The 25,932-nt window shown below is 41.1% G+C and overlaps 2 protein-coding genes across 6 annotated transcripts in view; both read right to left on the reverse strand.

The window, feature by feature from the left end:
• The window catches only part of grb14 (growth factor receptor-bound protein 14), a 29,069-nt gene extending 22,782 nt beyond the window's left edge, over nucleotides 1–6,287 (reverse strand). The window contains exons 1-2 of one of the 3 annotated variants that reach the window (XM_068704044.1): nucleotides 6,198–6,287; nucleotides 1,072–1,286 (exon numbers count right to left, since the gene is read on the reverse strand). In XM_068704044.1, coding sequence (XP_068560145.1) covers nucleotides 1,072–1,259 — 188 coding nt within the window. In that variant the 5' untranslated portion in view covers nucleotides 1,260–1,286; nucleotides 6,198–6,287. Of the gene's footprint in view, nucleotides 1–1,071; nucleotides 1,471–1,698; nucleotides 1,785–6,197 lie in introns of those variants that run through there. The other 2 variants (XM_068704060.1, XM_068704051.1) reach the window with 2 other exon arrangements.
• A 184-nt stretch (nucleotides 6,288–6,471) lies between these two features.
• Nucleotides 6,472–25,927, reverse strand: cobll1b (cordon-bleu WH2 repeat protein-like 1b). Of its 3 annotated transcripts, XM_068704088.1 has the most exons (14): nucleotides 25,483–25,766; nucleotides 25,180–25,260; nucleotides 13,743–13,931; nucleotides 12,576–12,780; nucleotides 12,246–12,471; nucleotides 12,080–12,124; nucleotides 11,898–11,992; nucleotides 11,485–11,721; nucleotides 11,231–11,360; nucleotides 9,376–9,598; nucleotides 9,192–9,280; nucleotides 7,668–9,106; nucleotides 7,046–7,195; nucleotides 6,472–6,955 (listed from the first exon to the last, which is right to left on the reverse strand). In XM_068704088.1, exons 1-13 carry the CDS (start codon nucleotides 25,521–25,523, stop codon nucleotides 7,082–7,084), a joined length of 3,114 nt encoding a protein of 1,037 aa, XP_068560189.1. In that variant the 5' UTR covers nucleotides 25,524–25,766; the 3' UTR covers nucleotides 6,472–6,955; nucleotides 7,046–7,081. The 3 variants fall into 3 exon arrangements, with proteins under 3 accessions (XP_068560189.1, XP_068560206.1, XP_068560198.1); XM_068704105.1 differs by lacking the exons at nucleotides 25,180–25,260; nucleotides 25,483–25,766 and adding an exon at nucleotides 25,779–25,927; XM_068704097.1 differs by lacking the exon at nucleotides 25,180–25,260.
• Nucleotides 25,928–25,932: the final 5 nt, after the last annotated feature.

A 25,932-nucleotide genomic window follows, 5' to 3' on the forward strand; every position in this document is an offset into this window, starting at 1 on the left:
GTAAAATGTTGGATCAAGCAGATACAGAATGAAGTTTTGTGTGATATTGTAAGAAACTGGGAGAAAGTGCGTTAGAAAATCAAGCTTTTTTAAAGATTAATACAAATAATGGAGTGGATCACTTGTCCCCCTATTTGGCCTGTCAGAGTCAGTCCAGACTGTAAAATCATAATGATGTATTACACTTAATGCAAGACTGATTTTGCAACCTGTAGCTCAGAGAGCTACAGGTTTGCTGGCTTCTCTGTTGCGCGTGTCCCATGTAGTTGAATGGGGAGTATAAATGAAGCAGGTGATAAGCATACACAAGGCTGTCTCTGCATGGACTCCTCCTGCTCTCAACTACTGACTACGACACACCGCACCATCCATCAGACTTTTGATAAGTTAGAGCACATGTGAGCTGCCCCTGATTAAGCAGCTAGCAGACACACAAAACACTTGAACTGGTGGCTGGAGGAAAATAAGCCACATTACAATAAAAAAGTTGCATGATCAATACATATTTTTTGTCATAATCTGTATTATAATTGAGTGTCACTCATCACAACCCCTAAGGGATGCATCTGCAAATGTTTGGTAGTATAGTAGCCAGGATATTTTGTTCTTTCCTTGTATCATCACGATCAGATAAGAGTTAGCTTTCAGCACACTTGGAGATGAGAGGGCCTCAGTTTCTGAAAGCGGCTGATGTCTAACTGACACTTTCTTTACTGCTCTGTAAACACAGCAGTTACTGAGTTACTAATTATCTCCCACAAACTAACAGGTGCTTGATATGATTCCAGGTCTTTAACTGCACTTTTGGAATAAAACATTATACTCCATTGACAGCTGCGTTTGGGTCAAGCTCATTGTGTTTACAGGTACAAAGTCTACCCTACGGCTTTCCAATAGGAGCTTGTGTCTCACTCCTGCCAATACAAAGAGTGTACTATTCTTCTGTGGGGGCAGCTAACATTGCAAAGAGTAGAAAACAGTACTTTCAGTTTTAGTGCAACAGAATATTATTTTTAATTGAATCTTAAAAACAGACTGGTGTCATTCATGGCAAAGAGAAATGAGTCTAACCTGTTCCCCCCGCTGAGCGTAGTCCTGATCTTCTGGGCATTTGGTGTTGGTAAAAGAGCTTGAGTAGGGATGAGGGCTGGGCTGGGAAAGCCACTCGCATTACCCTTACCACTCTGAAAAATCTCTGCTTTCTCTCCGAGGCTTCCAGAAGTGTGTATTCCATCCAACGTGTTATTCATATCACTCATGTGGGCCGGCTAAATCCACGGCATCATCTGGAGCAGAGACAAGAGACGAGCTGTTGGACCGGAGTGTGCAGAGCACCGTTCGAGCAAGCTGGCTGGCGGGGCTCCTCTGCTTACAGCTCAGCAGAGCACACACACACACACACACACACACACACACACACACACACACACACACACACACTCTCACACACACACACACACACACACACACTCTCTCTCTCTGGCTCATCTGCTGCCCACGAGGCTGGCCCAGTGGGGCAAAATGATCCCTCCTACCCAAACCTGATCCACCACAATAAAAGATATTTTTAACACAATGACTCCCAAAACAGCCATGCCCACCCTGACACAGTAGTGTACAAATAATCGCCTAATTTATTCCGCCTTACGTCTTTTTGTTAATATCGTGCTTTAATTTCCCTGCATTTGTTTTAGTTACCTTTGCGAGCTGGAAGCAGAACATATGCATACGAAGCACACTTACACAAAGGGGGTGTCTTTAGCTCAGTAATGAGTCTGTGTGGGCCACCGGTACTATAACACTTTTGTCATGGACTTCGCACAGTGATTTTAATTGCACTTTAAACTCAGTCCATTATTAGAAGACGTGGTTGTACAGAGTAGCCAGCCAAGCGGATTGGTTGTGTTGTGGGCTGTGTCATTCAGTGACAGGCTCCATGTGGGGGATGGTTGGGATGATAACATCTTTCTGAGAGGTAATGTGTAACAGAGTCTGACCAGGGGAGGATAGGCTACTGGAGATACAGGCTAACAGGCAGCAGAGGGTTAAAGCAATACCTCACTACATTAACAGAAGGCACGGCTAACTTGATTACTTTGGTAAATATGGTGCTGGTGCAGTGGTCCAACCCCAGTTGTTTTTACCTTCAGAAGCAATAAATACAAATTAAGGAAACAGTGAAACATTGCATCTCAGAATGATAAAAGCTCATGAATTTCATCTTCCTAAATGCGTATCTTTAGTGTGGTTAGCTGTATTCTCAAAAGGAAAAAGTTTTCAACTGGTAAACCGGTAGACTGACACAAGGACAAGAAACCTCAGGCAGCATGAGAGGGCCAGAAATAACTCATAGCCTGGAACACATTCTTTTGGTATCAGTCAATGCAAATGCTAATTACATTGGTGTACGATGAACGCCAAATTTATTTTAGGAACTTAATAATAGTGTTTCACAGAACTGTAAGACACAGTTTTTAAAAAAGTTTTTAATGGTTCCACCAAGAGTTACTGCTTAGAAAGACCTGGCCAACTTACTGACAGACACGCAGGTTTAATTGTTGTAGTTCTTCTACTGCATCAGTTACATTCCCTCATATTAATGACTGATGATTGATTGTCCTTGTCCACACAACGTCATTTACGTGCAGCATGCAACATTGTTTCAGCCTCCTTGTTTTCTCTATTGCACACATGCTATAGTATAACACGATGCAGAAACTAAACAAAAAAAGAAGAAAGTTGCCTGATCATGGCTAATATATATGGACCACTTAGTTTTAATTATTTTTGCACTGTAATACATTTTGGCTTTAAATTTTACACATTGGGTTTCTTTAGATGCCGTTTTTTTGGGTACAAAACTCTAAAAAGAAAATAATTAAATTATGAATCATTAAGTTAATTTATTTAGTTTTTTAATGATCCGTAGATCATGTTTTAATATAATTTATGAAATATTTTTTTTAGGAATTCCCCTCTGTTGGACATTGAATGACAGGAGCAGTTTTGGCTAAGTGCCAAATATGACATCATGGACACAGACTAATTGGTCTAATGACGCTCTGCCTGCTGCCAATTAACTCTTATCAGCTCCACTTCCAGTGCCACGGTCCCAAGAGTGACCCCACTTAGTTAGCTGTCGTGCCAGAGTGCTGATTGCCAGGTTTGCAAGGTGTTAATAGTAAGGACAGTATTTCCACTGTTGTTCTGAAATACAGTTCAGATAAAAAGAAATGTGGGGTAACAACTCATCCATGCCTAATCCCTCTTCTCCAGTCTTGGAGTCACATCCATCCTGCAGGTCACCCCTAAGCAGAGCATGGACAAGGAGATGGTGGAAACTGGATATTCCACCTTCGTAACGCAATGGTGGCCAACAACCTGCAGCGTCTGGGTGTGTCCCTATCACTGCTGTAACAACAAGTAAGACCTCTGTTTCAGCCAAGAGGTTAGATCTGGTGAAGATGAACAACCTCGTCTGCCTCAGGCTATGTTATGGCAGATAAGTTGCATAAGTGTCATAAGTGTCAACTGTCATTGTCAGCAAACATTTCATTCGTTACACGCTCCTGCAGATTCCTGCTCTACAACATCAGGAGGATTCGTCCCTTCCTGACTGACGAGACGGCGCAGGTTCTCATCCAGGCTCTTGTCATCTCCCGCCTGGACTACTGCAACTCTCTACTCGCCGGAGCCCCGGCGTCGGCCATCAGACCTCTGGAGCTTGTCCAGAAAGCCGCAGCTCGCCTGGTGTTCAATCGCCCCAAGTTCTCCCACACAACTTCCTTTCTCCGTTCTCTACACTGGCTCCCTGTAAGAGCTCGCATCCAGTTTAAGACTCTGGTGCTAGCCTACAGGGCAGTGAAAGGAACAGCTCCTTCCTATCTCCAGGCCATGGTCAAGCCCTACACCCCTGCCCGACCACTTCGCTCTGCTGCCTCGGGGCGACTGGTTGCCCCGTCACTCAGAGGTCCTGGCAGCCGATCGACCCGGTCACGGCTGTTTTCTGTCCTGGCCCCACAGTGGTGGAATGAACTTCCCACTGACGTCAGGACAGCAGAGTCGCTGCCCATCTTTCGGCGCAGGCTGAAAACCCACCTCTTCAGGAAGTGCTACCCTGAGCCTTCCACTTAGCACTTATTGTAGTCATACTAGCTTGTTGCACTTATTGTATTCGTATTACTTATAGCACTAACTGTTTTTCTTGTTTCTGCCCTGTACTTTGGCTCTGAGTTATGCTCTGCTTCATGCTCTTAGATGCTTGTTTGGAAAAGGAGATGTACTCATGACTTCTGGTGACTAGTAGTTCTTTTGATTACCAATGTTGAATGCACTTATTGTAAGTCGCTTTGGATAAAAGCGTCTGCTAAATGACTGTAATGTCATGTAATATAAGTTCCCTCCACCATAAGGACATTTGAAAAATATCCTGGGTGCTCCATTGGTACTATAAAGTACTCATTAGAGCGTCCATCTCCCTCAGAAGCCACCTTTATCTACTCCTACGTTTTCCTGTCCTTCTACCAGCTTTTGAAGAGAAAGAAAGAGATTTGCTTCCAATCTATCCCCACCATAGCTCATACCCCCAGAGCACCCTGTGGCTGATGCTCTCCCACTCTGTCCACCAAAGTCTAGGGATCCCATTACCACCTTGTCTCTGCCTGGGGATGTTCTTAATCCACAAAGATATAGCAGGAGGGGTTGAATCACTGGCTTGGTGAGCCTCAGAGTAGACGAAGGTGGAACTGCTAGGGGCTCATACTGCAGCATTCTTGTATGGTCATTTTGGCTGTAATCGCAACTTAAAGCAGAAATGCCTGACAGTTCTTCAGTACTAGGAAGAACCGTTAGAATATAGTAGGGCTTTCTGGGTGAAAGGCATGGTTGACATTGTCTCTGTGGCTTCAAGAGTGAAAAGTTGTGCTGTGGGTCCACCAATCGATCTTGAGTAGTACAACTCAGACATATTTGTTCATTGCTAAATAACATCATGAGTTCAAGTGAAGCCACAGCTGTCCAGTTCAGTTCCATGCACCCTGTCCATCTAATGAAATGGAAAGGTTACTACATTTGTGCACTCTTGGCGCAAACGGTTGGCTTAGGTGGAATGCAACGGAGTGATGCATAGCAGCTGTTGGAAACTACAGGGAGAGGGTGGTTGGATTAACACTTGTGCTGCAGCAGCTTCTTTACAGACAATAGCCACACTAGCCCATTCATAATGCCAGACAGCAGTGGTCATGTCACTTCTCTCCGCAGCAATTATTGAGTGTGTTATGAATTGCTGCTACTAGTTGCCATTTCTCACTTGAATTCATTGCATCATTTCTAGCATGTTGTAAAAGTTGTGGAGAAGCCATTGCGGCACAGTAACAATGTGGCGTTTTTTTTTTTTTTCTTCCAGTTTTGAAAACAGCAGTAGTTTTGAAGCAGGCCCCTTGACATGACATCTAATTTAAAAAGTTGAATCATTCCCTTTTCAATAGCATACTGCCTAAGGTCACGACGTCCTCTTGTCACTGACAATACTGTAGAAAGGGAGTTCAGTCAATGCCAAATTCATTCATGTCCTTGCAACTAGCAGTGGGAGCTATTGTAGAACTATGGCATAAAAACAAAGAAGTGTTCATCTTCATCTTTATAGCAAACTGGTATTCTATTACAAACAATGATGGTGTCGAATTCAACACTTTGGTTGACGCTGTTATAGTGATGTGTATGTTATGGTATTTGGTATGAATAATGGACAGTTTGAAAATGTTGACATTAAATTAGTTTTAGAAAGATGAATGTTTTGAGTATATAAATCCCGGGGATTGCATTGGGAAACGTGTCGGAGAAAGCAAGGACTTGATAAGAACTGTTCGCTTATCATTGCTAAGATTGAGAAACGCTAAAATCAGGGAAAAGGGAAGTTGAAGCTGCGCACAGTCCCGCCGGTGCACAGATAATTTCAAACACATCCGGGCTGTAATTAACTTATGGTTGCATTTTGCGGTACTGCTTCATAGTAATGACTGATTTCCATAACTAATCAATGACGTTAATACGAAGATAAACATTTTACACGGTGCAAAATGAATCCGTCACACAGTCCTCCATGCTCCCTCTACACCAGCTTGAACCGACTAACAGCCCAACGCGGCCGTCACAACGCACGCGTTTAAAATGTGGACCTTTTTTAACGGTGTTCTTACCTTGTGCCTCTTAAAGTGGAGTTCCCAATTCAAACCTAGTAACCTGGTCTTCATATCGCTGCTCCCGTGTGGACTGAAACTCACTGTTGGCCCGTGTGGCACAGGTGCTCTACTGAAACGTGCCCTATGTCACACACACCGTGAACACGTTTTACCTGTTGTGAATAGCAGGCTGTATTCAACAGGATCCGAGTTAAGCAGTTTAAGGGGAAAAAAAATAACAATCTGCATCATTTATGCACTTACTGAAGGCAATGACTTTAATAAAGACATCTGCAATGATAAAAGCTTTATTCATATCAACACTGCTTGACAGAACAACGTGTGCTGTGCACATCAGTGTATTTCTGGATATTGCTTAATCAAAACTCTGTAACTTAAATATAGATTTTATGTATAATCTAAGGGGCATTTAAGTACCATAGGTCAGACATGGTCTGGTCCTACAAATCCAGTATTATTTAGATAATAGATTTCCTAATAATTTATAGAATTGTTCTCATTTAACATTCTTGTTCACACAACAGTCATGCATTAAATGCATGATGATCATCACACTAAATAAAACAGAAGCATTAAAATATGCAGGTCAGCGCCAGGGATATTACTTAATGACAAAATACAGCAATTATTAATTATCAAAATACATAATTTACACTGTTGGAGACTACCAAAAGAGGTAAAACAAGACAGGTCCTGCTTCTGTGTCACGGGATGAAGGGTTCTGGATAACTCAAAGTAGACAGGATAAGCTCCTCCTGGAAGAAAAAACAAATACACCGGTTCATGCATGTGTTGTGGAAACATTGTTATATCATATTACAATGTGTGTGTAAAATTTTGCTTACAGTAGATGATATATTGTCAGAAGAATTAAGGCACTGCTATGGACTGCTCTTTTCTTCTATAGGAGCAATACCAATTAAAGATGGTGGTTCCACCTCTACCTGCTGCAGAGTGGAGTCTTTGTCATCATCCACCACTCTATTTTCACCATCCTGTGATGTTCAAGAGAGACACAATGTATGCAATTACCAAAGACTTACTGTGTCAGACAAAACAAAGAAGCAAAGAAAAGACTGCATTATATTGCTATACCTACGACAAGGTATTCTACTACTTATAAGATCGTACATTGTTCATGAGTCAATAACTCACCACTAGTCAGTGTAAATGGCTGATACAGCACCAAAATGAAGCACCACAGTTGCAAAAGTGGTTCTAGTTTTTAAACCAACTAAAGCAGTAGTGGGATAAGTCACACTCTTCTCCACTTCTAGGTGACTCTTTTAAGGGAAAACCAAAAAAAATGCCTTGCTCAGCAGTGCAAAGTGCTCTTCTAGTCAAGCATTAATCTTTTTTTTTTTTTAAAAGCTATGACCAGCGGCATTGGTCTCATGAGTAGTCATTTGCAGGTTTCATCTTTATTTAGATATTTAAATCTAAGTATGCAATGCTATCACAACTCACCTTGAGCTCAGATAATCCTTCTGACTCTATGACTGATGAGCGACTTGAGCTTGGGGAGAAGGGTGGTGAAACAGGCAAGTTAGGCGATGTTGGCCCGTGGGATAAGGAGTTGCTCCTTCTCACCGCAGAAGACACTGCCTGGGCAAAGCGGGATGGGGTTGCAGGTGAATAGGGCCTAGGGGCTGCAAAGCTCCTTAATTTTTCCAAGCTTAACCCTATGCTTGGCTCTTTAGATGGCAAACTACTTTGCCTGGTCATTCGCATTAATGCTACATTCTTATCATCCCCCTTAGGGCTCAGCTCAACATTAGCAGCCCCTGTTGTCTCCTCTTGACACTGCACAGGAGGTGGAAAAGGAGGGGGTGGTAAATTTGCTCTCTCTGCACTTCTTTGAGCCTCCCTCTGGCCAGACCCAGGACTGGCGCTGAGATTCTTTTCTGCTGCTGAGGTTACATAATACCCAGGTGTTTTTTTGTGCTGTGCCAAACGGAAAGAACCAGGCTTAGGTTTAGTCGCAGGTGGAATTTTCATCTCCTTGACCTCTGCTGCTGAACCTGCTTGAGATGCCCCATTAGCAAAGGATGAGATCTTGTCATCTGTTTTAGGTGAACTTGTTGGTGACGAGGAATGAATGGATTCAGGTATATTTCCATTAACAGTGTCTTGGGTAGTAGTAGTGCTAGTCAGTAAGTCTTCCCTGGGTATAGTGGAGTGGAGCTCACTTTTTGCTTTTGAGACTTCCGTCTGTCCCCTCGGTGCTGTGCTCTCCTCCAGCTGAAGAGACCCAATATTAAGTCCCCCTTCTGGAGCTTCAGGAGGCGGCTCCAATGTCAGTGCAACTTCAAAATATCTCAGCTTCTCCAGAGATTTCTGTGGCACGATAGTATACGTTGTCATCCCCACCTTGGGGATGTAGTCCCTTGTAAGCTCGTTGGAAGGCTTGGGCTTTGGCTCAGAGTTTGTGGCATAAATAGATGGTGCCTTTGTTGTGGCAGGAGCACTTGGTGTTGAGTCTTGGCATGATAAGGTCTCTGAGGTGTGGGATAAGGCATGTTTGAGATCAGGCGAGTTCACTTCCTCCGTTACAGCGGCCATATCTTTCTTTGCTGCTGATTCAAAGGCAGGTGCATTAGCTGAAGAAGGAACTTTTTCCATGTGTTGTTGTGGAGGCACAGGTGGTGGTGTGAAATCTGTTTGCACTTGAGGATCTTCTCCAGTGAGGCGTGATGTGCTGGTGGCCACCGGGCTCTCCAACCTGTCTGTCTGCTCCCGGAGGGTTACAGTGTTTGCCTGAAGAGAAGCCTGCATTTCCGCATCCTGTGTCACAAGCGGAGGGAGGCTGCTGGGTACAGTGCTGCAATCACCCTCGACACTTTGAGGTGTAGACTCTTCACAGATCGGGTGTTGGCTTACATTTTCAACTGGACGTGGACCACTATCTGTACAGAAAATAAATACATTAGTAGGTGCAAGATATCTGCAGGACATATGAACAATACCACTATAATACAAGTGCAAACCCACTAGTATCTGCCAGTTCAGATGAGTCTGTGCCATCAGTTGTCCTCACATCACTCAGAGTTACAGAATCATTCACTGTGCTCTGCAGTTGACTGTAAAAGTTAAGCAAAGAGAAGGAATTAAAAGCATTGCTAATACTAATGTTAAAACACGGCTGAGAGTGGAGAAGTAATTCTGGAGTTCGTACTTGCCATCTGAGGACAGATCACAAGACTGATCTTCCCCATTTCTCTCCATGGACATCGTGGCCAGTATCTCAGTATCTGGGGACGGGGAATGCAATGAAACATCAGCAGACGTGTTGAGGCTGCAGTCCTCTCCCTGGGTATCACTAGTAGTTGCAGACATTACAGAAGCAGTGGTCTCCTCTTGTTCCATAATCTCCTCCAGTGTGTTAGCAGCTGCAACTCCTGTAAAACGTCATCATAAAGAAGACAGGTAAAATCAATCACATTTACCATACCTGGCATTATAAGTAAAATGTTGCTAGGTTATCAGTGGTGCAGCCAACATTTAATTTTTTTAAGGACATGTGCTGGCTGTAATGTTAAAACAAATCGTATGACAATCTTACAAAATTGGAGAAAAAAAATTCAAAAGTCCCTTAACTGCTTTTAAGTTATTGTTTTTGTTGTATTTTTCCAACTATTTATTTCAGTGCTCATACACAGACATTCACCCTTTCCAATAAAATCATGTTCTACTGACTAAATCATCTTTTACATCTCAGTTTCTCTTGTCTAGTTCTTAATTTAGCACTCAAAGGAAGCACATAACAGAGGAGCAGAGAGCTAAAGGAATTTCAAGGCTACTTAAACAAAACTGCAGCTTCTCACTGATCTCGGCCTCTGATCTCTACCGAGCAGCACCGGGCTGTTGGGGAAACAGCAGAGGAAATGATCTCTCTCTGCGAACTTAAGTGTTTGAAAAGTGGGAGGACGGAAATGGTGGTGTATACATGTAGACAGCAGTAGTAAACAGTCTGTGATGATTGCACTTTCTATTAATGAGGTCTGGGTAATAGAGAAGGCCGCTAGTCAAGGGACTATGGGTAATAAAAGGAGTTGTGAGATTTTGTGAGCAACACAGTAAAAGTAAAAAAAGTAGAAAGAAAACAAGAAAAAGAAAGACAGTGATATAAAACAGTAATTTAAGGGAAAGTAAGCAAGGACGAAAATTGCTTTAGTTATGGGGTGTGGAATATACAAGACACTAGTTTCTGCAATGTTTTATCAGAATACATTTGATGGAGTGAAGTGAGTTTTGTTTGTGGTGCTGAATCTAGTTAATAAACTCCGCAGACACACTATCCTGATTACTTGGGGAAACCTGAACCTTTCTGTTGATAGTTTTCAGAATTGTTCTACTGTGGATTGTCCATAGAAAGTAAAAATATATTGTTTTTGAAATGTAATATCAATACTGTGTGCGCCACACCTTCCACTCACAATCACAGCTAAATGCATGACTAACTGCCTTTGTAAAGTCTTTGTATGTGGGAACTCATTCTCAAAAAAATAAAATAAATATACAATCTAATTTTCAAGGCTGTATTTCTCCCATATTTTGGGATATTCTTTGTTTTTGCTTTAAATTGCTTTGTATACAGGACGGGTGGAGCTTCCCTCAGAGGACAATCCAGTGAGGGTCAGATGTGTCTACACAATCACAGGAAAGTATGTCAAAGCAAGTTAATTATACTCATCCAAGGAAAAATACCATGGAAATTAAAACCTACAATAACCTGGAATGTAGCAAAAATTACTATGTTTTCTCATAACCTAACAGGGCTGTAGTTTTTCAAATGAGCCACTGTTCAATAATGACCACTAGGAGGCACAAGAGTCATAACAATTTTAGTCTCGGGCTGCAAAGTTAAATCTTTGTCTTTGAGGCCAAAGTACACAAGACAAATCATCACAGTACAGGCTATATTTTATTTTCAACGCAGCAGTGAAACAATCTAAATGTATGTTGAAATAAAAAACATAGCCGTCCCACTGAGTAATGATAAAAATTCATAAATGTAAACAGAGACAAACCTTGCAAACTTTCATCCAGAGGAACTGTTTCTTGGACAACAGCACTAGGGGATGTGGGGGGTGGAGGAGCTTTGCGTTTGGTTCTCTTTAATGAAGACTCTGCTGAGGACCCACGACTTAAACCAGCCATCTATGGTACATCAAGATTTTATATTAGTTATATAATCAATGTACCTGAACACAGAGATCATAAGGCTGTCATTTTACCATAACTATGCTGACACGTCAGAGCTTCTGTGTTAATATTCACCCACCTGGTCACTGTCCAGTTGGGCAGTAGGTTCAGAATGAAGTCTCTGGCGAGTGCTGATGTCCGAGGGGCAGCTCTGGGACACCACAATTGGGGGTTGGGGTGCACGTCTCTTCTTTGGCACATCGATGGATAGTGTAGGGGAGCTGAGCGGAGACGAATTGGAGCTAGGTAAGGCCATGCTGAGAGGTCGAGGCTTGCTCACTAGCACAGGAGAAGCTGGGGCACTGGCTGTCGTTGCCTTTAAAGAACAAACATCCAATCAGAACACGATAAGAGGCCTGTTCCCAAACAACATAGTGCACGTCAACCAATGGCAAACCAAAGTCAACAAACCTCCCTCTGAACATTTGAAGTTACTTTATAATATAGCTGTATATTTGCATAATCAGTACACGAAAAGAAATACTGCATTACCTCGTTAGATTTCTTCTTGCTTTTTCTAAACTTGCTGAAGAGCCCTTTGTTTTCTTTCTCTTTCTGATTTTTATCTTTGCCGGGCGTCACTGCTCCTGAAAAAAAGACAGTTGCAAGATAACATTGGTCACAAATATGACAGCTCTGTTAATATCAACCATGCAGTTTACAAAGTGAAATACCTGCATGCGTTGGTGAGGCTGGACACACGGGGGAAGCAGGTTGTCCTGCAAAGCCAACAAGCATGAGACTTAGCACAATAACAAGTGAGCTGATGAGGTACAGTATGAAACAGTATGGTTGATTTGCTAAAATCTTATGCTATATGCAGCAAGGTTTGATTCTTACCTTTAGTGTCTCTTGCATAAACTTCCCTTATTGCATAATCATTTAGAGAGCTGGACAAGTCCAAAGGGGCCAGTGATTGAACATCTCTCCACAGAACGGTAGTCTCAATGTCAAATTCACATTTCTCACAGATGGCTGGTAAGTGGTCAGCCAGGGGAACGCGAGGATTAACTCGTAGTATAGTTTTCTGAGTCTTTCTGTAGTTTATCACCATCCGAACAGTTGCCTAGGGAATAAAAAAATGTGCCACTTTGATCAAATCTGTTAACTCACCATGAAGAGCAAAATGTTTGCTGCATGTGCCAACATGGTGTCATGTCTTTAATGTACCTCGGGCATCTGAGGACCTGTCTTCTTATTTTTATCCTCCCCTTTAAGTTTAAGTATGATCTTCTCTGCATCCAAAGTTCCTATGAGGGCATTGGGCTTGAGTTTGGTGTTGTTCTTGTTGGCGGTGACCAGTTCTAAGGTGTGGCTTGATGGGTTGAGGTGATACTTTGCACAAAGTGTCACTAATAGATCCATCAGGGGTTTGCTGAAAGACATGAAGGACAGGATAAAACAAAAACAAAATAATTTGTTTGGCATAAGAGGGGAGACGTGAGATGAGATCTGGTTAAGTGACAGTTACACAATGCAAAGTAGAACATTATGATTAAAGCAATTTTGAAATCAAGGAAAAATATGTATGAGTTGACGCCACGACCAAATCAATTGACTAATCAATGCAGCTCTTATTGTTTAGAGAAAATAAGACATAAAATAAAAGTTTAAAATTTAAAAAAAGCTGTTGAAACAATAGAAAGCAAATGTACAGTAATTTACAGTAGCAATAGTAGTCGCATGGAGCTTTCTTGACACTGATAATACAGTTTAAACTTAATCCTCAAAATAAAGCGTTAACTCTGTTGTGTGGGCACTTAGAAAGGGGTTAGAGGAGGAAAAGAAGGTAAAGAATTCAGCGCTTAATCCATTCATATTGGATTGGTCTCGGTCATTTCTCAAGAGGCCAAGGTGCAAAAGACACCCAGAAAAGAACATTGTGAGAACGATACTGATATCTTAAGTAAACTCTGTTGATGGAAAGACTCATAGAAGGACACACAGACCTTTTGCTAAAAACGTTGACGTACTGGTGTGTTGGCACGTTGACCTGAATAGGTTGTGCGGACCTAGTTTAAGAATTGAAGAGTAAGATTTGTGTGTTCTTATTGCACCATAGCATGCAATCAGGAGATAATATTCAGAATTTGAGATGAAAAATGTATTTAATCATGTCTTACATCATTTGGTGAGAAGACAAGAATGAAACAATTTAATAAATGTAATTCCCAGTACAAATATTAACTAAAACCACACATTCAACTACTCCACCTATCTGACTCAGTCTGACTGGAACTGCACTTAATGTGATGAATTAATCAGATATCATGATGTTGTGTTGAAATATAATATTGAAATTGTTTAGTATGAAAAAATACAGTGCTCTAACTGTACCTTCCATGGACTGTGGTCATTTCTTCTACTCCGCCAGGCAGAACCACGACCAGAGAGAGGTCTGCATCAATAAGGTTCTCCTTCTGGTCCATGGTTAAATGAAGGGTTCCTGGGTACCACTGGGAGAGACCTGGGGAATCCAGCTTTTTCAGTCCTGGTGGGGATGGTGCTTTGCTTTTGGTCGACACCCTGTAGTTAGACAAGAGAGTGTCAATTATTCTCAGAGTTGCTTCAGCATTAGTTTAATAGTCAGACTATTGCTATGACACAAGCCAGACAAATTAATACTTTTGAGATGACCGGGAATGGTTTTCCACTCACATGCATGTGTGTGCATTTATAAAAATTGTCTCTGCTATCTCAGACAATACTCTGATTGAAAATCAAAGTGCAGCAGACAGCATGAAAGGAATCCTTTCTTTTTAGAAAGCAGTGAGGCTATTACATGTGGGATGTTCAAGTCCACTTTGCAAACAAGTCACAAGACAACCAAGTGGACAGATTTACTCATTGAGCCTGAAGAAATGGCTGTGAATGGACAGACATGTGAGAGATAATAAGAGTTTCTTAAACTGTAGACTGGGTTTTTCTTGCCTATGTTGTAGTCAAATTGATTCATAGTGTAATGTATGTTCTTTTTAGTGTAGAGGCAACACCCCCATGCATTGGTGAACATCACTTGGTGTGCTAAGATTTTGTTTTCAGTGTGACTTTGTGGCGTTTTTGAGTGTTTGTCTTGGCTCAACATTCCTGGAAACTGTGTCAATACAGTGTGGGAGAGAGCAGTCGTGTGAGAGTTACAGACTGACCAGGTATGCCACACAAATAAAAATCACTGCTCAAGATATTTTATATAACACTGATTTCATTCATCCCAAGATTTTCTGTAAGCTGGCCATCAGTTGGACAATGATGCACAGTAAATCTGTGACGCATCAGATAATTACACCGTTGTCATAATGCTCCTGAGAGATGGTGAATAATACAAACCTGCTGTCTGTAAACAAAAGAACAGATTTGATTTGAACAGGGTCGTCATTATAAGATTTTAAGGCAAGCTGTCACACATTTTGTTTCGTGTTAACGTTCGCTTGAAATGAAAAGCTACAGATGGTATGACAACAAACCAAAGCAAACACAAGTTCACATCAAGTCAGCTAAGTTATCTATGGTACCAAGTTGTTCAGTGGGCCAAGGAATCAACAACCTTAGAGACATTCAAGTGTCACATCATTCGGTCTGCACAGAGATAAAACAGGCATTTGCAGACCCACTGCCTTGAATTATAGCCTGTAAAGTCTCTGGTGGGGGCACAAACAGAGGAATCCAAGCAATGCAAGGTCACAGGCTCCACTGAGGCACGTCTAGCGAAGGATTATTAGTCTTGCTATGGGGCGGCTGTCCTTAAACACAGGACATAAATGAAAAAACACACACAAACACTGTTTTAATGCAGTATGTCTATGTCATACATAGAATCAAATTCCTTGTAAATGTATGCATACATGTCCAATAAAGCTGATTCTGATTATTAAGTACAAAATTGCATTTGCACAACCCTACAAGCAATTTATCGTGTGCTTTCTTGTCTTGTTCCGTTTGCTGAAAAGGTATTTTTTAAAGATCATGGATTGTGTCTTGTGCCAATATAATAGTTTTGTTTTGTAGAAACATGTCTAGCGTAGCATTAATGCTACGCTAGACATGTTTTGACAAATCACTAAATAACTTTGGAACAGTTTATGTTCCAATAAACGTGTTAAAACAGAAAAAAAGGTGCATTTGCACACAACCTCACATGGAGCTCCAAAGCCCCTAAATACAACTTGGTGATTATGGAGTTTTTCAACAAATATGGTATGCTCACACCAAGGTGTAGAAACTACATGACAGGCTTTGAAATCCATACCTGTGTCTGAGCAATGTGTACCGTTTTATCTGACAATAAGGGTTGGCCAGACAATAGGCAGCACAATGACCTGAGATAACAAAAAAAATAAACAAACAAGCAACAAGCAGTGGGAGACAACAGAAACAAACTTGTTTATCTGTTCATCTTTAATAATAATAGTGCCAGTAGCCAGGATGATAAAGCCACACGATCTAGCACAGACATTAACAAACAAACCCAAATAATATACTGTGAACTGTTTATGTTTGTTGATTCTGTTCTGGTGTGTGTGTGTGTGTGTGTGTGTGTGTGTGTGTGTGTGTGTGTGTGTGTGTGTGTGTGTGTGTGTGTGTGTGTGTGTGTGTGTGTGTGTGTGTGTGTGTGTGTGACAGAAACCACTTTCTTGAAAAAATAAATCAAAAGAAACAAATGCAAAGTGAACCAAGGAAGAGAGTTCAACCGCACACCTCTCTCCTAGGGACCCCTGGATTGAGCTGTGCCAGCTTTTCCAAAATCCAATATATGTACAACTTGGGGTTCAGTGTCTTGCTCACACTTGAGATGTCCTGTTATAGTATTTGAGATATCCCCCAAGATCTGCATTGTATAAAGTTAGCATTATGCTTACAGCATTATTAATCAGATGACTCATTTGAAAGGAGTCAGGCATTGGGTGTGACCAGATGTCAGCTGCTAAGTTGTGTAAAGAGTGCATCCTCTGGGACTCTACTTACCTTCTACAGGTTACACCTAAGCTATCGGGGCAAAGGAAGAACTCTACAAAGGTAAATAAGAACAGCAAGGTTCAGCAAGTCTTTTGTTCCTTCAGCGATTTGTTAAATGAGAGGGATAGTGTAAAAAACGGGATAGGATTCAATGGTATTTTGGTCAAAGCTATGTGGAATGGTAATCCTTAAGCAATATTTGTATGGAACAACATATTTATTAGTTAAATATAATGTTGATACAGAGTTTGTTTCTCAGGGATCATGTAGCCCACTCATATCAAGTATTTATTTGTCTCTATATTAGTTTGTGTTAGAATGTTGTGTGTACTTCTGCTGCTCGACCACCAGAATTTCCCTATTTAGGACAATACAGTTTACCTTGACATAGACTATCACCTACTTATGTAGCAGAGGTGTTTGAAGCTTCTTAGTACATTTTAGCTTATTGTTTTGGTGGTATTATCCACAAATGTATTGTATGGTTCAGTTTTACCGCTCCCATCAACCAGGTTTCCAGCAGCAGCTGCTTTTAAGCAAAGACAAACTAAATCCACTGCCAATCCGACAGCAAACAAAGTTAACCAGCTGGTGAGGACAGACGAACATCGAGTAAGCAAATGTAAGAGATTGTTGTAAGGAGTTGCTGGAGACCAACTAGAGTTAGAAGTAAATAATGAACTTAATATTTCTCATGTGGCAAACAAACGCCAAGAAAGCATATCTGTATGCTGACATTTTAGCCATAACAACGTTAAAAGGGCAGGTTCTCTTGATACGTCTATTTTCAGGGCTGTCTGTGTCTATCAGCTTGTTTTGGAGTTCATCTGTTTTCAAGTGGATGAAATCTCGATTGAATTTTGCTTTTCAATGTAACTGATCTGGATGACTGAAATGAAGAGCAAATACCTCTATCTGCCTGTCATAATTTCCATCAAAGAAAACTAACAGTCTGAATGCCGCTGCAAGATCATCAACTTTGTCCAATAAAAAACTGAAAGAGAAGAAAGAATTGCCATGACATCTGCCTGCTGATATTAATCGTCCACAGAAGATAAAAAGTATTGATAATACCACACAATAAGATGTCCACTTCACACATGGAAATTGTATAATATAATAAACTGATTTCCATAGCATTTGCAAACTACACAGATGCTCCCGAGAACAGTACAATGATGCAAAATGTTTAGGCCCCTGAATGATCTAATAACCAATAAATTGTCAGTATGTTGTTCATTTAATCCAAAACAATCATACAGTAGTATGGCAGGTAACTCTACCACTGTAATTGTATCACTGCCACCTATAAGAATCAGCAGCGGTGCTTTTATATACTGATGTGTTGAAAAGTAAACCTTCTGAACCCCAACTGGTCAGTTTAGAAGGGTGCAGAGAAGTAGTGTTGGATTAATAATAATACACAGATTACACATTGCGGGTGTGGAACCACCATGACCATGAATGATGCCATGAATTCCCTTATGTCAATAGACTAGCTAAAAACAGGCATTTACACTGTGGTCTCTAGTGGGTACAAAGTCCTGGTTTCATGGCTGTTTTTTTGGCAATGGGATTGTAATCCTTTAGCACAGTGTCTAAAATCTTTTACACATGCTCCAAAACAGAGCATTGCAAGTTGATTTATCTAATTGATGCAACTGCCATGTCATTCTTTGAATTAAAATGTGATTTTTTTTTTTTTTGCCATGTAATATTTGAATAAGCTAGAATGGCAAAAAATACACAATAGCGGTGCCTCAGTCACAGGGTCAGCCCAGTTTATACAGCTCTGTCATCAGTGATTTTATCAAGACACCTCGAGCAGGTGACAGACACGGACACACAGGACGGTTTGTTTGTGCCATCCAGGCCTTTTTTTCAGAAGCACAGGGTACTGCTGAATGAGGAGAGACGTGTTGAAGCTTGACTCCGCTGATGCCTCATTCACAGGGTTTCCCCTTGGAGGTCTGACACTCACAAACAAGCCCATTCAATACCAGAGGGCATGCTTAAAAGACGTGATCACAGACGACCATGAAATAACAGAGCCGCTGTCATTGTGCCATTTGTTACGTTTCATAATTAATGCAAACAAATGGACTCTGAAACAAATATGCACTCTGATATAGAAGTACTGCATGCTATGATGGTATGTAGAACAGATAGTCTTGGTTTAACTGTATCTCTCAATTGATTTGTGATGTGAATATGTGAAACGCTTCAAACAGACGTCTGGTGCTCTTGTTCACACCTGAGGAAAATGTGCAGGATAACTTGACACAGTAGGCGAGGAATGCTAAAATCAGCTCGATTAGGTTTTAACTTAACTTCAACTGACAAACCTCAAAATGATAAAGGAAAACAAAAGGCCAGTATAATATCCAGATGCTGCTCCTTGTGAGAAAGTACTTCAAATACTTTTGTGCTTATGTGTGAAAAAGACATATAAGACACATGTGTGACTGGGAATGACAGAGGGACACAGGTGAGAGAGAAAGTTGGACGAATGATGGGAATACATATCTGTCCTTAAAAGCGACCAAAAGCGAAAAGATAATCGTAATATCAGCAGCAGTCAACCAGCTGAAGGAGGGAATATCCAAATTCCCTACATTCCATTACATTTTGTTCCAGCTGGCATGACTGTTACCAGAAACATTTCAGTCAAAATCGATTTCCACCCTGTCAATTAAAAGCCCTTCAGGCATATCTTGGATCAAATGTAGCAATGAGCAGGTGGGAGCAGCCCAGAGAAGAAACCAGACTAAAGTATTGGTAGAAGTTTGTTTTTTCTTTGAGGTTCTGAGGAGGTGGAGGATTAGCAGAAATGACGAATGTGGTATGTTAGCAGCTGCTGGGTAGCAGGACGGCACACACTGGAATGGTGAGTTCATGTACAACGAAACAAACAAGAGACCCTTCTGCTCAGTCACACTTCCAGACAACACCCACAATTATTTTAAGAAACAAAAGCAACAATTAAATGCTCCTATGACAAAACACTCCCAGAACTCTACCAGCAGCTGTTTACTAGCTAGCTGTATAGTCAAATGTACATGCTCAAACATGCCCAACACACCTTCCACTTCAGGGCAAAACACATAGACTGTGAGTGGTCTGAATAAAAACATTCGGTACACAAAAATACTTCAAGGACCTCACCAGTACTTTTAGAGTGAGTCAGTGAGAGCTCTGCTGTGCTGTACAGATGACACTATAAAGACTATTACTAAGAGAAAGAACCAGAAATATAAAGAGCAGGTGTGGCAGACCTGCTTTTCCTCTCAGTTTGCCAACATTTCCCTCCATGCTCTTACCTCTTAGCCGAAGGTTGTCTCAGCTCAAATAATTCCCATTCTGCTGTGTACCTCCCATGTGTATTCAGACAGACTAAACTCTACCAGCACAGCTTGCAAAAGGCCCACCTTTATGCCACGCCCAAGCTGTGACATCAAAAATCTGTCCCCTCTACCTAAATCCTGTCTAACTCCTCGCTGCGTCTCTGAAAGCTCCAGCTCACAGTGTGTAAGTGGCACTCCCCCCTGGTCATGAGCAGAAAGGTAAGCAGCTTTGCCTCCCTGTGCAGACATGAACCTGTGGGTGGGGCCAGTGGAGCAAGAGCACACTGAAACACCCTGCAGCATGCCGCTCACTTTGGTAGCTCAGGAACTTAGACAAGAGTGATTTGTTTTAATCATACATGATACTTGTAATCATGCTGGTGATGATGTGATCATCAAGGTAAAACAGCAAGAGGAGTCTGACAAACTAAAGCACTTCTCCCCATCCCCTAATTTAATCAAGTACTTCACCTGTGTTTGCTTTTCATTACGATAAACACTGGCAACTCTTCACAACCACACCTTACTTCAACAGCGCTGACTCATCCGATAATTATGCTAGAAGGCTTGTCAGTTGAGCCTAATGACAAAAGGCATGAAATAGCATATACATGTCTAAACAGTAAGCAGTCCCTCACATTTGGATTGTGATGATCTATTTTTCCTCCGTCATTAAACTCCTGGTAAAATTCTTCAATCATTTCAGACATGCTTTAACTCAGAAACAAAAGAAGAACTGTGACTAACATAATATTCTTAAGTCAATAAAACATATTCATGGAAACAGTTAGTAAAATCTGTCAAAAGAGGCTGTCAGCACTTTGCACTTAACTCCAGGCAGAGAAAGCACAGCCTTTTCGTATTATTAAGTTAATCAACACTTTCAATCTAAAATAGCAAAGCTAACGGTACACCGACTGGTACGGAAGCAATAACTTTTGACTTTCCATTGTGAAATAAGTGCTCATTGCCATCACGTTATCAGTAGCCCTACACTTTCACTTAAGAATGTGCAACCCATTCTACAAACACCACCAACGAATTCCACCAGACGATAAGGAGGTGGAGTGGTGAATGGAGATGTTAGTGTGTAGGAGCAGGTCGGGGTGGGTGGAGTTAAAGAAGGGGGGGGGGGTGTCCCTGAGGAAAGACAAAACACAGGGCCACAGCTGAATAATTTGGTGAGAGGTCACTCACAGTAAACACAAGCTTTTTAAAGAGGGTCTGGAAAGGCCATTACTACATAAGCAGTGTGGGATGGAAGGAGATTAGGGAGGAAAAGAGCACAGGGACCATATGAGAACTTCCCACTTCCTATGTGTATTGTTTATTATTGCAGGCAAAACAAAAACTTTTTTCCCACAGCACAGGCCTGGTCACACTCAAACTCTCCGGGCATCTTTAACATCATTCTGACATTATTAGCTTATCAATGCAGCGTGTAATATCCGTTTGTAGGGATTCTTTCAGTATTATTACTCCCTGTGGTGTGGTGAGATTACATGGGGTGATCTCTCAGTTCCTTAAACAATGCCCCCAAACAGCAGATGTCAGTGAACTGGGGTCCGCTATGGTACATTACCCTCACCTTATCTCAGAGCAGCTCAAATATGTTTACTCTAAACATTGCACTGAACCAAACATATGTTTCTGCATAGAATAAAAAGCATGCATGAATAATATGCACAAAAAAGATAAGGTAATTATCTCTGTAGCTTCTGGTAACGTCACCAAATGTGTGCTTTTTGAAGTAAGACCAACAAAATAACTTGGTGAGAGAGAAAGCTCCCCCTTGAGTCATCATTATAACTCTCACACTGCATGCTTTCATGTGAAACAATGCAGTATTGTCTGCAGTGGGGCATCTTTCGAAAGGCACAGCAGCATGCTCTACCTCTTCTGCTCATCACATGAACTGAAGTTTCTAAAGGGAATGAAAACAGTAATTCTGCACTAAAACAGGCACATGCAGTATCTAATTTCATTGCTAATAGTGTAAACAGAATATTTCGTTGTTGCACAAACCGCAACTTCATTCCATCCTAATGTCTAAGAGTTACACCCAGTCTCACACACAATCTCAAGGCAAGAACAACATAACCGTGCTGATCTTTCAATGTCATATTTCCTTTAAGTAAAGACTAAGTGGTCTATTACTTGAGAAAAGTTGTGTGTACTTCTGTTCCTCTGTTCAGCATGAACTCAATTCTGAAGATCAATCGCAAATGTAACAAAAAGCAGCAACAGAGGCATGGTTGATAATGAAATACAGCCGGAATAGAAACAAAGTCACTATATCTTTTATATAAAGTAGTTCTGCTTGCTTTACTTACTGTATTAGCGTGAATAATTTTCCTTCTGATGCCAAAACTATCAATCACTCAATGGGATTATCTTGGATAAATAAAAGGTTAAATAAATAAAAATAAAAAATATGCTCACTGAAAGTGTTGGCCGCTGTTTTGTTAGTGTCATGCCGGGGTTCATTAGCTTGCTACATTGTATGTTAGGAGATGATAAGGTATATTATATCAGCTCGCTACCATTCTGATATTATGAAAATTGAACACTGTAGCGCTATCGTACCAATACGCACAAACACCTGGGTGGATACAATAGGAACATATGCACAGTGATAGTGCCATCTAGAGCACCATCTCAAGGTGTGCAATGTTGTGTCATACCTGGCCTTTGTTCCTTTATATTGGCTTAAACTTGGATTTATGATTCGTCATGATTTGATAATTTGACAGCTTGCCATGGTCTTGTTAAACAGGCCTGTAGTAAACTCAAACAATGCCATTCATGACTGGCCCGGCCTTTTCCTATAAATATCTCATCTAAACAAGACAAACACTGATAATGGAGGTCAAGAAAATCAAAGCAACTTGTTCCTTTGTCACATTTAACGTTTAAATGTTATTGGAGATAAGTAAAAGTTCCTATTGAGAACACACAAAGGACTAATTCATGTTGGGTCATTCTGAATGTTACACAGGCTGAGAGTGGGAGGCATCCAACTGTTATGCCCTGGAAGAGTGAGTAACAGAAACAAAGAGGGCTCAGGACTCTTTGTGCAGCAGATCTATTCAAACAGGCTGCTGTGCAAAACAGCAATATTATATAAATACATAATCATGTCTACTGCAGAGATAAATAAGAAGAAACAAAACAATAACAACCGACAAACTATGTTTTATAATCCAGTGAGAGCTATTCACTGGTATGCACGGTCAGTGCGTTGGCCTCAGTGTGGTAACAAAGGCAACCCATTATTCCGTGCCCTGGATGTTAGCCATATTGTCTGTTTTAGCCCTGTGAGGCAGAAAGCTTCCATAAAACATCGCAGAATTCAAAGACAAACCAGCTCATTGGCAGGACAAGCTTGCTGGGCAATAATGCTGATTTTCCTCTCGCCTTTAGCATCTAGTGGGTGGATATCTTTGAATGACATCCATTATCTTGCTTTTCGAGCACTGAAGATCTGAGTGGGCTCCCTGAAGGCAGCATGGTGTAGATTAAATTATAGGTTTTTCTGTATGAAGAAAGCCTTGTTATTTTGAGGAGAATACGCTGTGTTTATGCTTTAGTGTACTTGGAGGCCTTGTGATTTGTCTATCTTGTCTGTGGCGTCACACTAGTTGTTGTGAAATGTTTAGTCACAGCAAAACCAAGTGACTGTCACTATGTTTCAATTTGACATGCCCACTTGCTTCGAGTGTCTACGTTTGGCCAGCAATGATTTTCATCTGTAGACTCATGAGAGCAGCTGTGCCCTTGAACTGCCTGCATATCTGGAAACAGCTGTGGGGATTCTCAATACCTTAACTAAATCCACATTCTGCCCTGAGGAAAGCCAGCCATGTGAGATCATGGTTTAAGGTGTGTCCAATTAGCGGGGCCAGCTTTCAGCAGCACACTGTTAGATTGAGGAGTGAATTGATAGGATTTACAATGAATTGTTGTTGTTTATTCTGATTATTGCATTGAAAAAAAAAGCTTCTTAAAACTACTTCTCCAATGACCATAGCAAAACAGAAAAAAAGAAACGCTTTGTAATTTTGTTAAGACTACCGTGTGTTAAATACTGACCCGTGTGTGTTGGCGACGTCTCTGCTTGGAGAACAGCCAGCCCAGTGATTCTAGCAGATTCAGTATTTGGATAACAAATGTAGCATAGCTTAGAGAGTCACGTGAAGTCTTCACATATGACTGCATTTGAAAAAGTGAGAAGTTCACTGGCTCCACATATAAGAAGCCACAAATAAGGCAGGGAACATGTGCTTTCCCCCCGTGCCCCAGCAACTTATGGAAGAGTGCGGCTTACTTTTCCAAATAATAGTCAAACCACAGAGAGATTTAGGTTGTCTGCTGCTCTCCATTGCCAAGGAGTGTGGCTGTGCTCCTAGATTACACAATGCTTATGAAATATGATTATTAGTCACACCAAGAGAGTGGTTTTTTTTGTAGACTGCACATGATGGTGTGTCTGAATGCTATTTTTACAAACGGGAAACTACAATATGCAGGAAAGGACTGGAAACTTTGCATATAGCTACCATGAAATACTGGATTGGAAACTGTCATATGTTCAAATTCTCCATCTCATCTTTAATTTAAATCTCAAAAACTCAACAGATCTCCTCTGGATGCCAAAGGAGTGAGTGGTGACTGCGTAAAAAAGCTCTGGAAACTCACTCCCCCCTTTTTTCAATTATTCCATCCACTGAAATTCAAGCAGCTGACATCATCTCTGAGTCCCTGAACCAAAACTGATTCCATCATGTCATATACTCACAGAGCTTTTTAATATGATTTTCTCTGACTATTGGACATGACGAATTGGTATTTTATAGAATATCAGTTTCAAGCCCGGTGTACACTTGATTTCTACAAGAAAAACGATCAAAAGGCTCATCACAGAGTCAGAATGTTTTGCCTGCAAAATACTTCCCATGACCTCTACATATGGTCAAGGCAAATTCTCAGTGCAACCCTGAGAGCAGGAAATGAGGAGAGTTCAAAGGTTGAAACGTCTGCAACAACTGTGATTTCACAGAGATGTACTGAGTGGGAAGAACGCTATTTGAAAGATGCATTATTTACATGGTTGGCATTATACTTATACCTTTCACAGATAGGTCAGAAAAAAAGCTGGTTGCCTGCAAGCAATTATTGTGGCCAGCGCCACAGGGTGTCATAGGTGGAAGAACTTAACATTCTGGTGGCATTTTATTGGTGCACAATGAAAAAAACAAGGCCTTTGTTACTATGTTTTGTACTTTAGCTGTTTTATAATTATATTTCCCTAACAATACTTTTAGGACCATGGAGGTGTGGCTCAAATAAAGATAAACTACGAATATTTGTTCTAAAAAAAATAGCTACTGGACACACATGTTCCTGGTAGGTCGAACGGGGTTTCTCCGTCATTGACAAATAAAACACATAGTTATGACAGCTGGTAATCTACATACCTCAGACCAGAGCTCCGTGGATGGGGCTGGGATCCATGATCATCCATGACTAAACTCATTGGTTTAACAAAATCGCTCCGACTAGTCAAACACAAACAAAAGGCACAATTCATTTGAGTAACAGTTCACATACTAAATGTTAGAAAGGCTACTCTAACCTGCTGCTTTCAAGTGATGCAAACTGGCAAATACTGAAATATGGGCGAATCCCACATGAGGTCATCAGTTTTTCAATCATATGAACCGTTTTTCCTTCTTTTCTACTGGAAAAACGTCCCACCGAATAAACCGATCATGTCTTACCATGGACGTTGTTGGTTTTCGACGCAGTTGTCAACTTCCATAAGTCTTTACATAGAAAAAAACTGATTTTGTTTCGATAAATGATCCATTACTCCGCTCTGAAGTTCCGTTTTTTGCGCGTTTTACGCAAACCACTCCGGTGCAGTTAAATATCTCCCCCCTCCTTATAAACTACAAAGTCCGGCATATCTAAAGTATTTTGTCAGCGACACTCTGCCAACTTTTCTCTTCACATCCAAAACACTCCATCGCAACATTGAGCTGTAAAAGTGGGGCGTCTCTCAGATCCAGTTTACCTTCCCTCCAGGATCCTGATGAAGCGCTGGCCATAACGTTATCCAGCCCAGCTTTACATCTTGACCAGAACATTCAAAACAACAACCCAACAAAACCTTGAAAAACACAGGCAAAGCCCCTATTTCATATGGTTTGAAATACGCTGTATCAAAA

The sequence above is a fragment of the Cebidichthys violaceus genome, unplaced genomic scaffold (assembly GCF_023349555.1).
Source record: "Cebidichthys violaceus isolate CVI_PGR_0920_01 unplaced genomic scaffold, fCebVio1.0.p SCAF_11, whole genome shotgun sequence".
Taxonomy (NCBI): domain Eukaryota; kingdom Metazoa; phylum Chordata; class Actinopteri; order Perciformes; family Stichaeidae; genus Cebidichthys; species Cebidichthys violaceus.

What these genes read in the sequence shown, in the direction of transcription:
- cobll1b (XM_068704088.1), bottom strand. Translation starts at nt 25,523, where the DNA reads ATGGAAGTTGACAACTGCGTCGAAAACCAACAACGTCCATG. An exon ending in ATGACCACAGTCCATGGAAG is followed by an intron (nt 12,781 to 13,742) that starts GTACAGTTAGAG and finishes CATGTCTTTCAG; the next exon opens with CAAACCCCTGATGGATCTAT. An exon ending in GCAAGAAGAAATCTAACGAG is followed by an intron (nt 11,722 to 11,897) that starts GTAATGCAGTAT and finishes TGTTCTTTAAAG; the next exon opens with GCAACGACAGCCAGTGCCCC.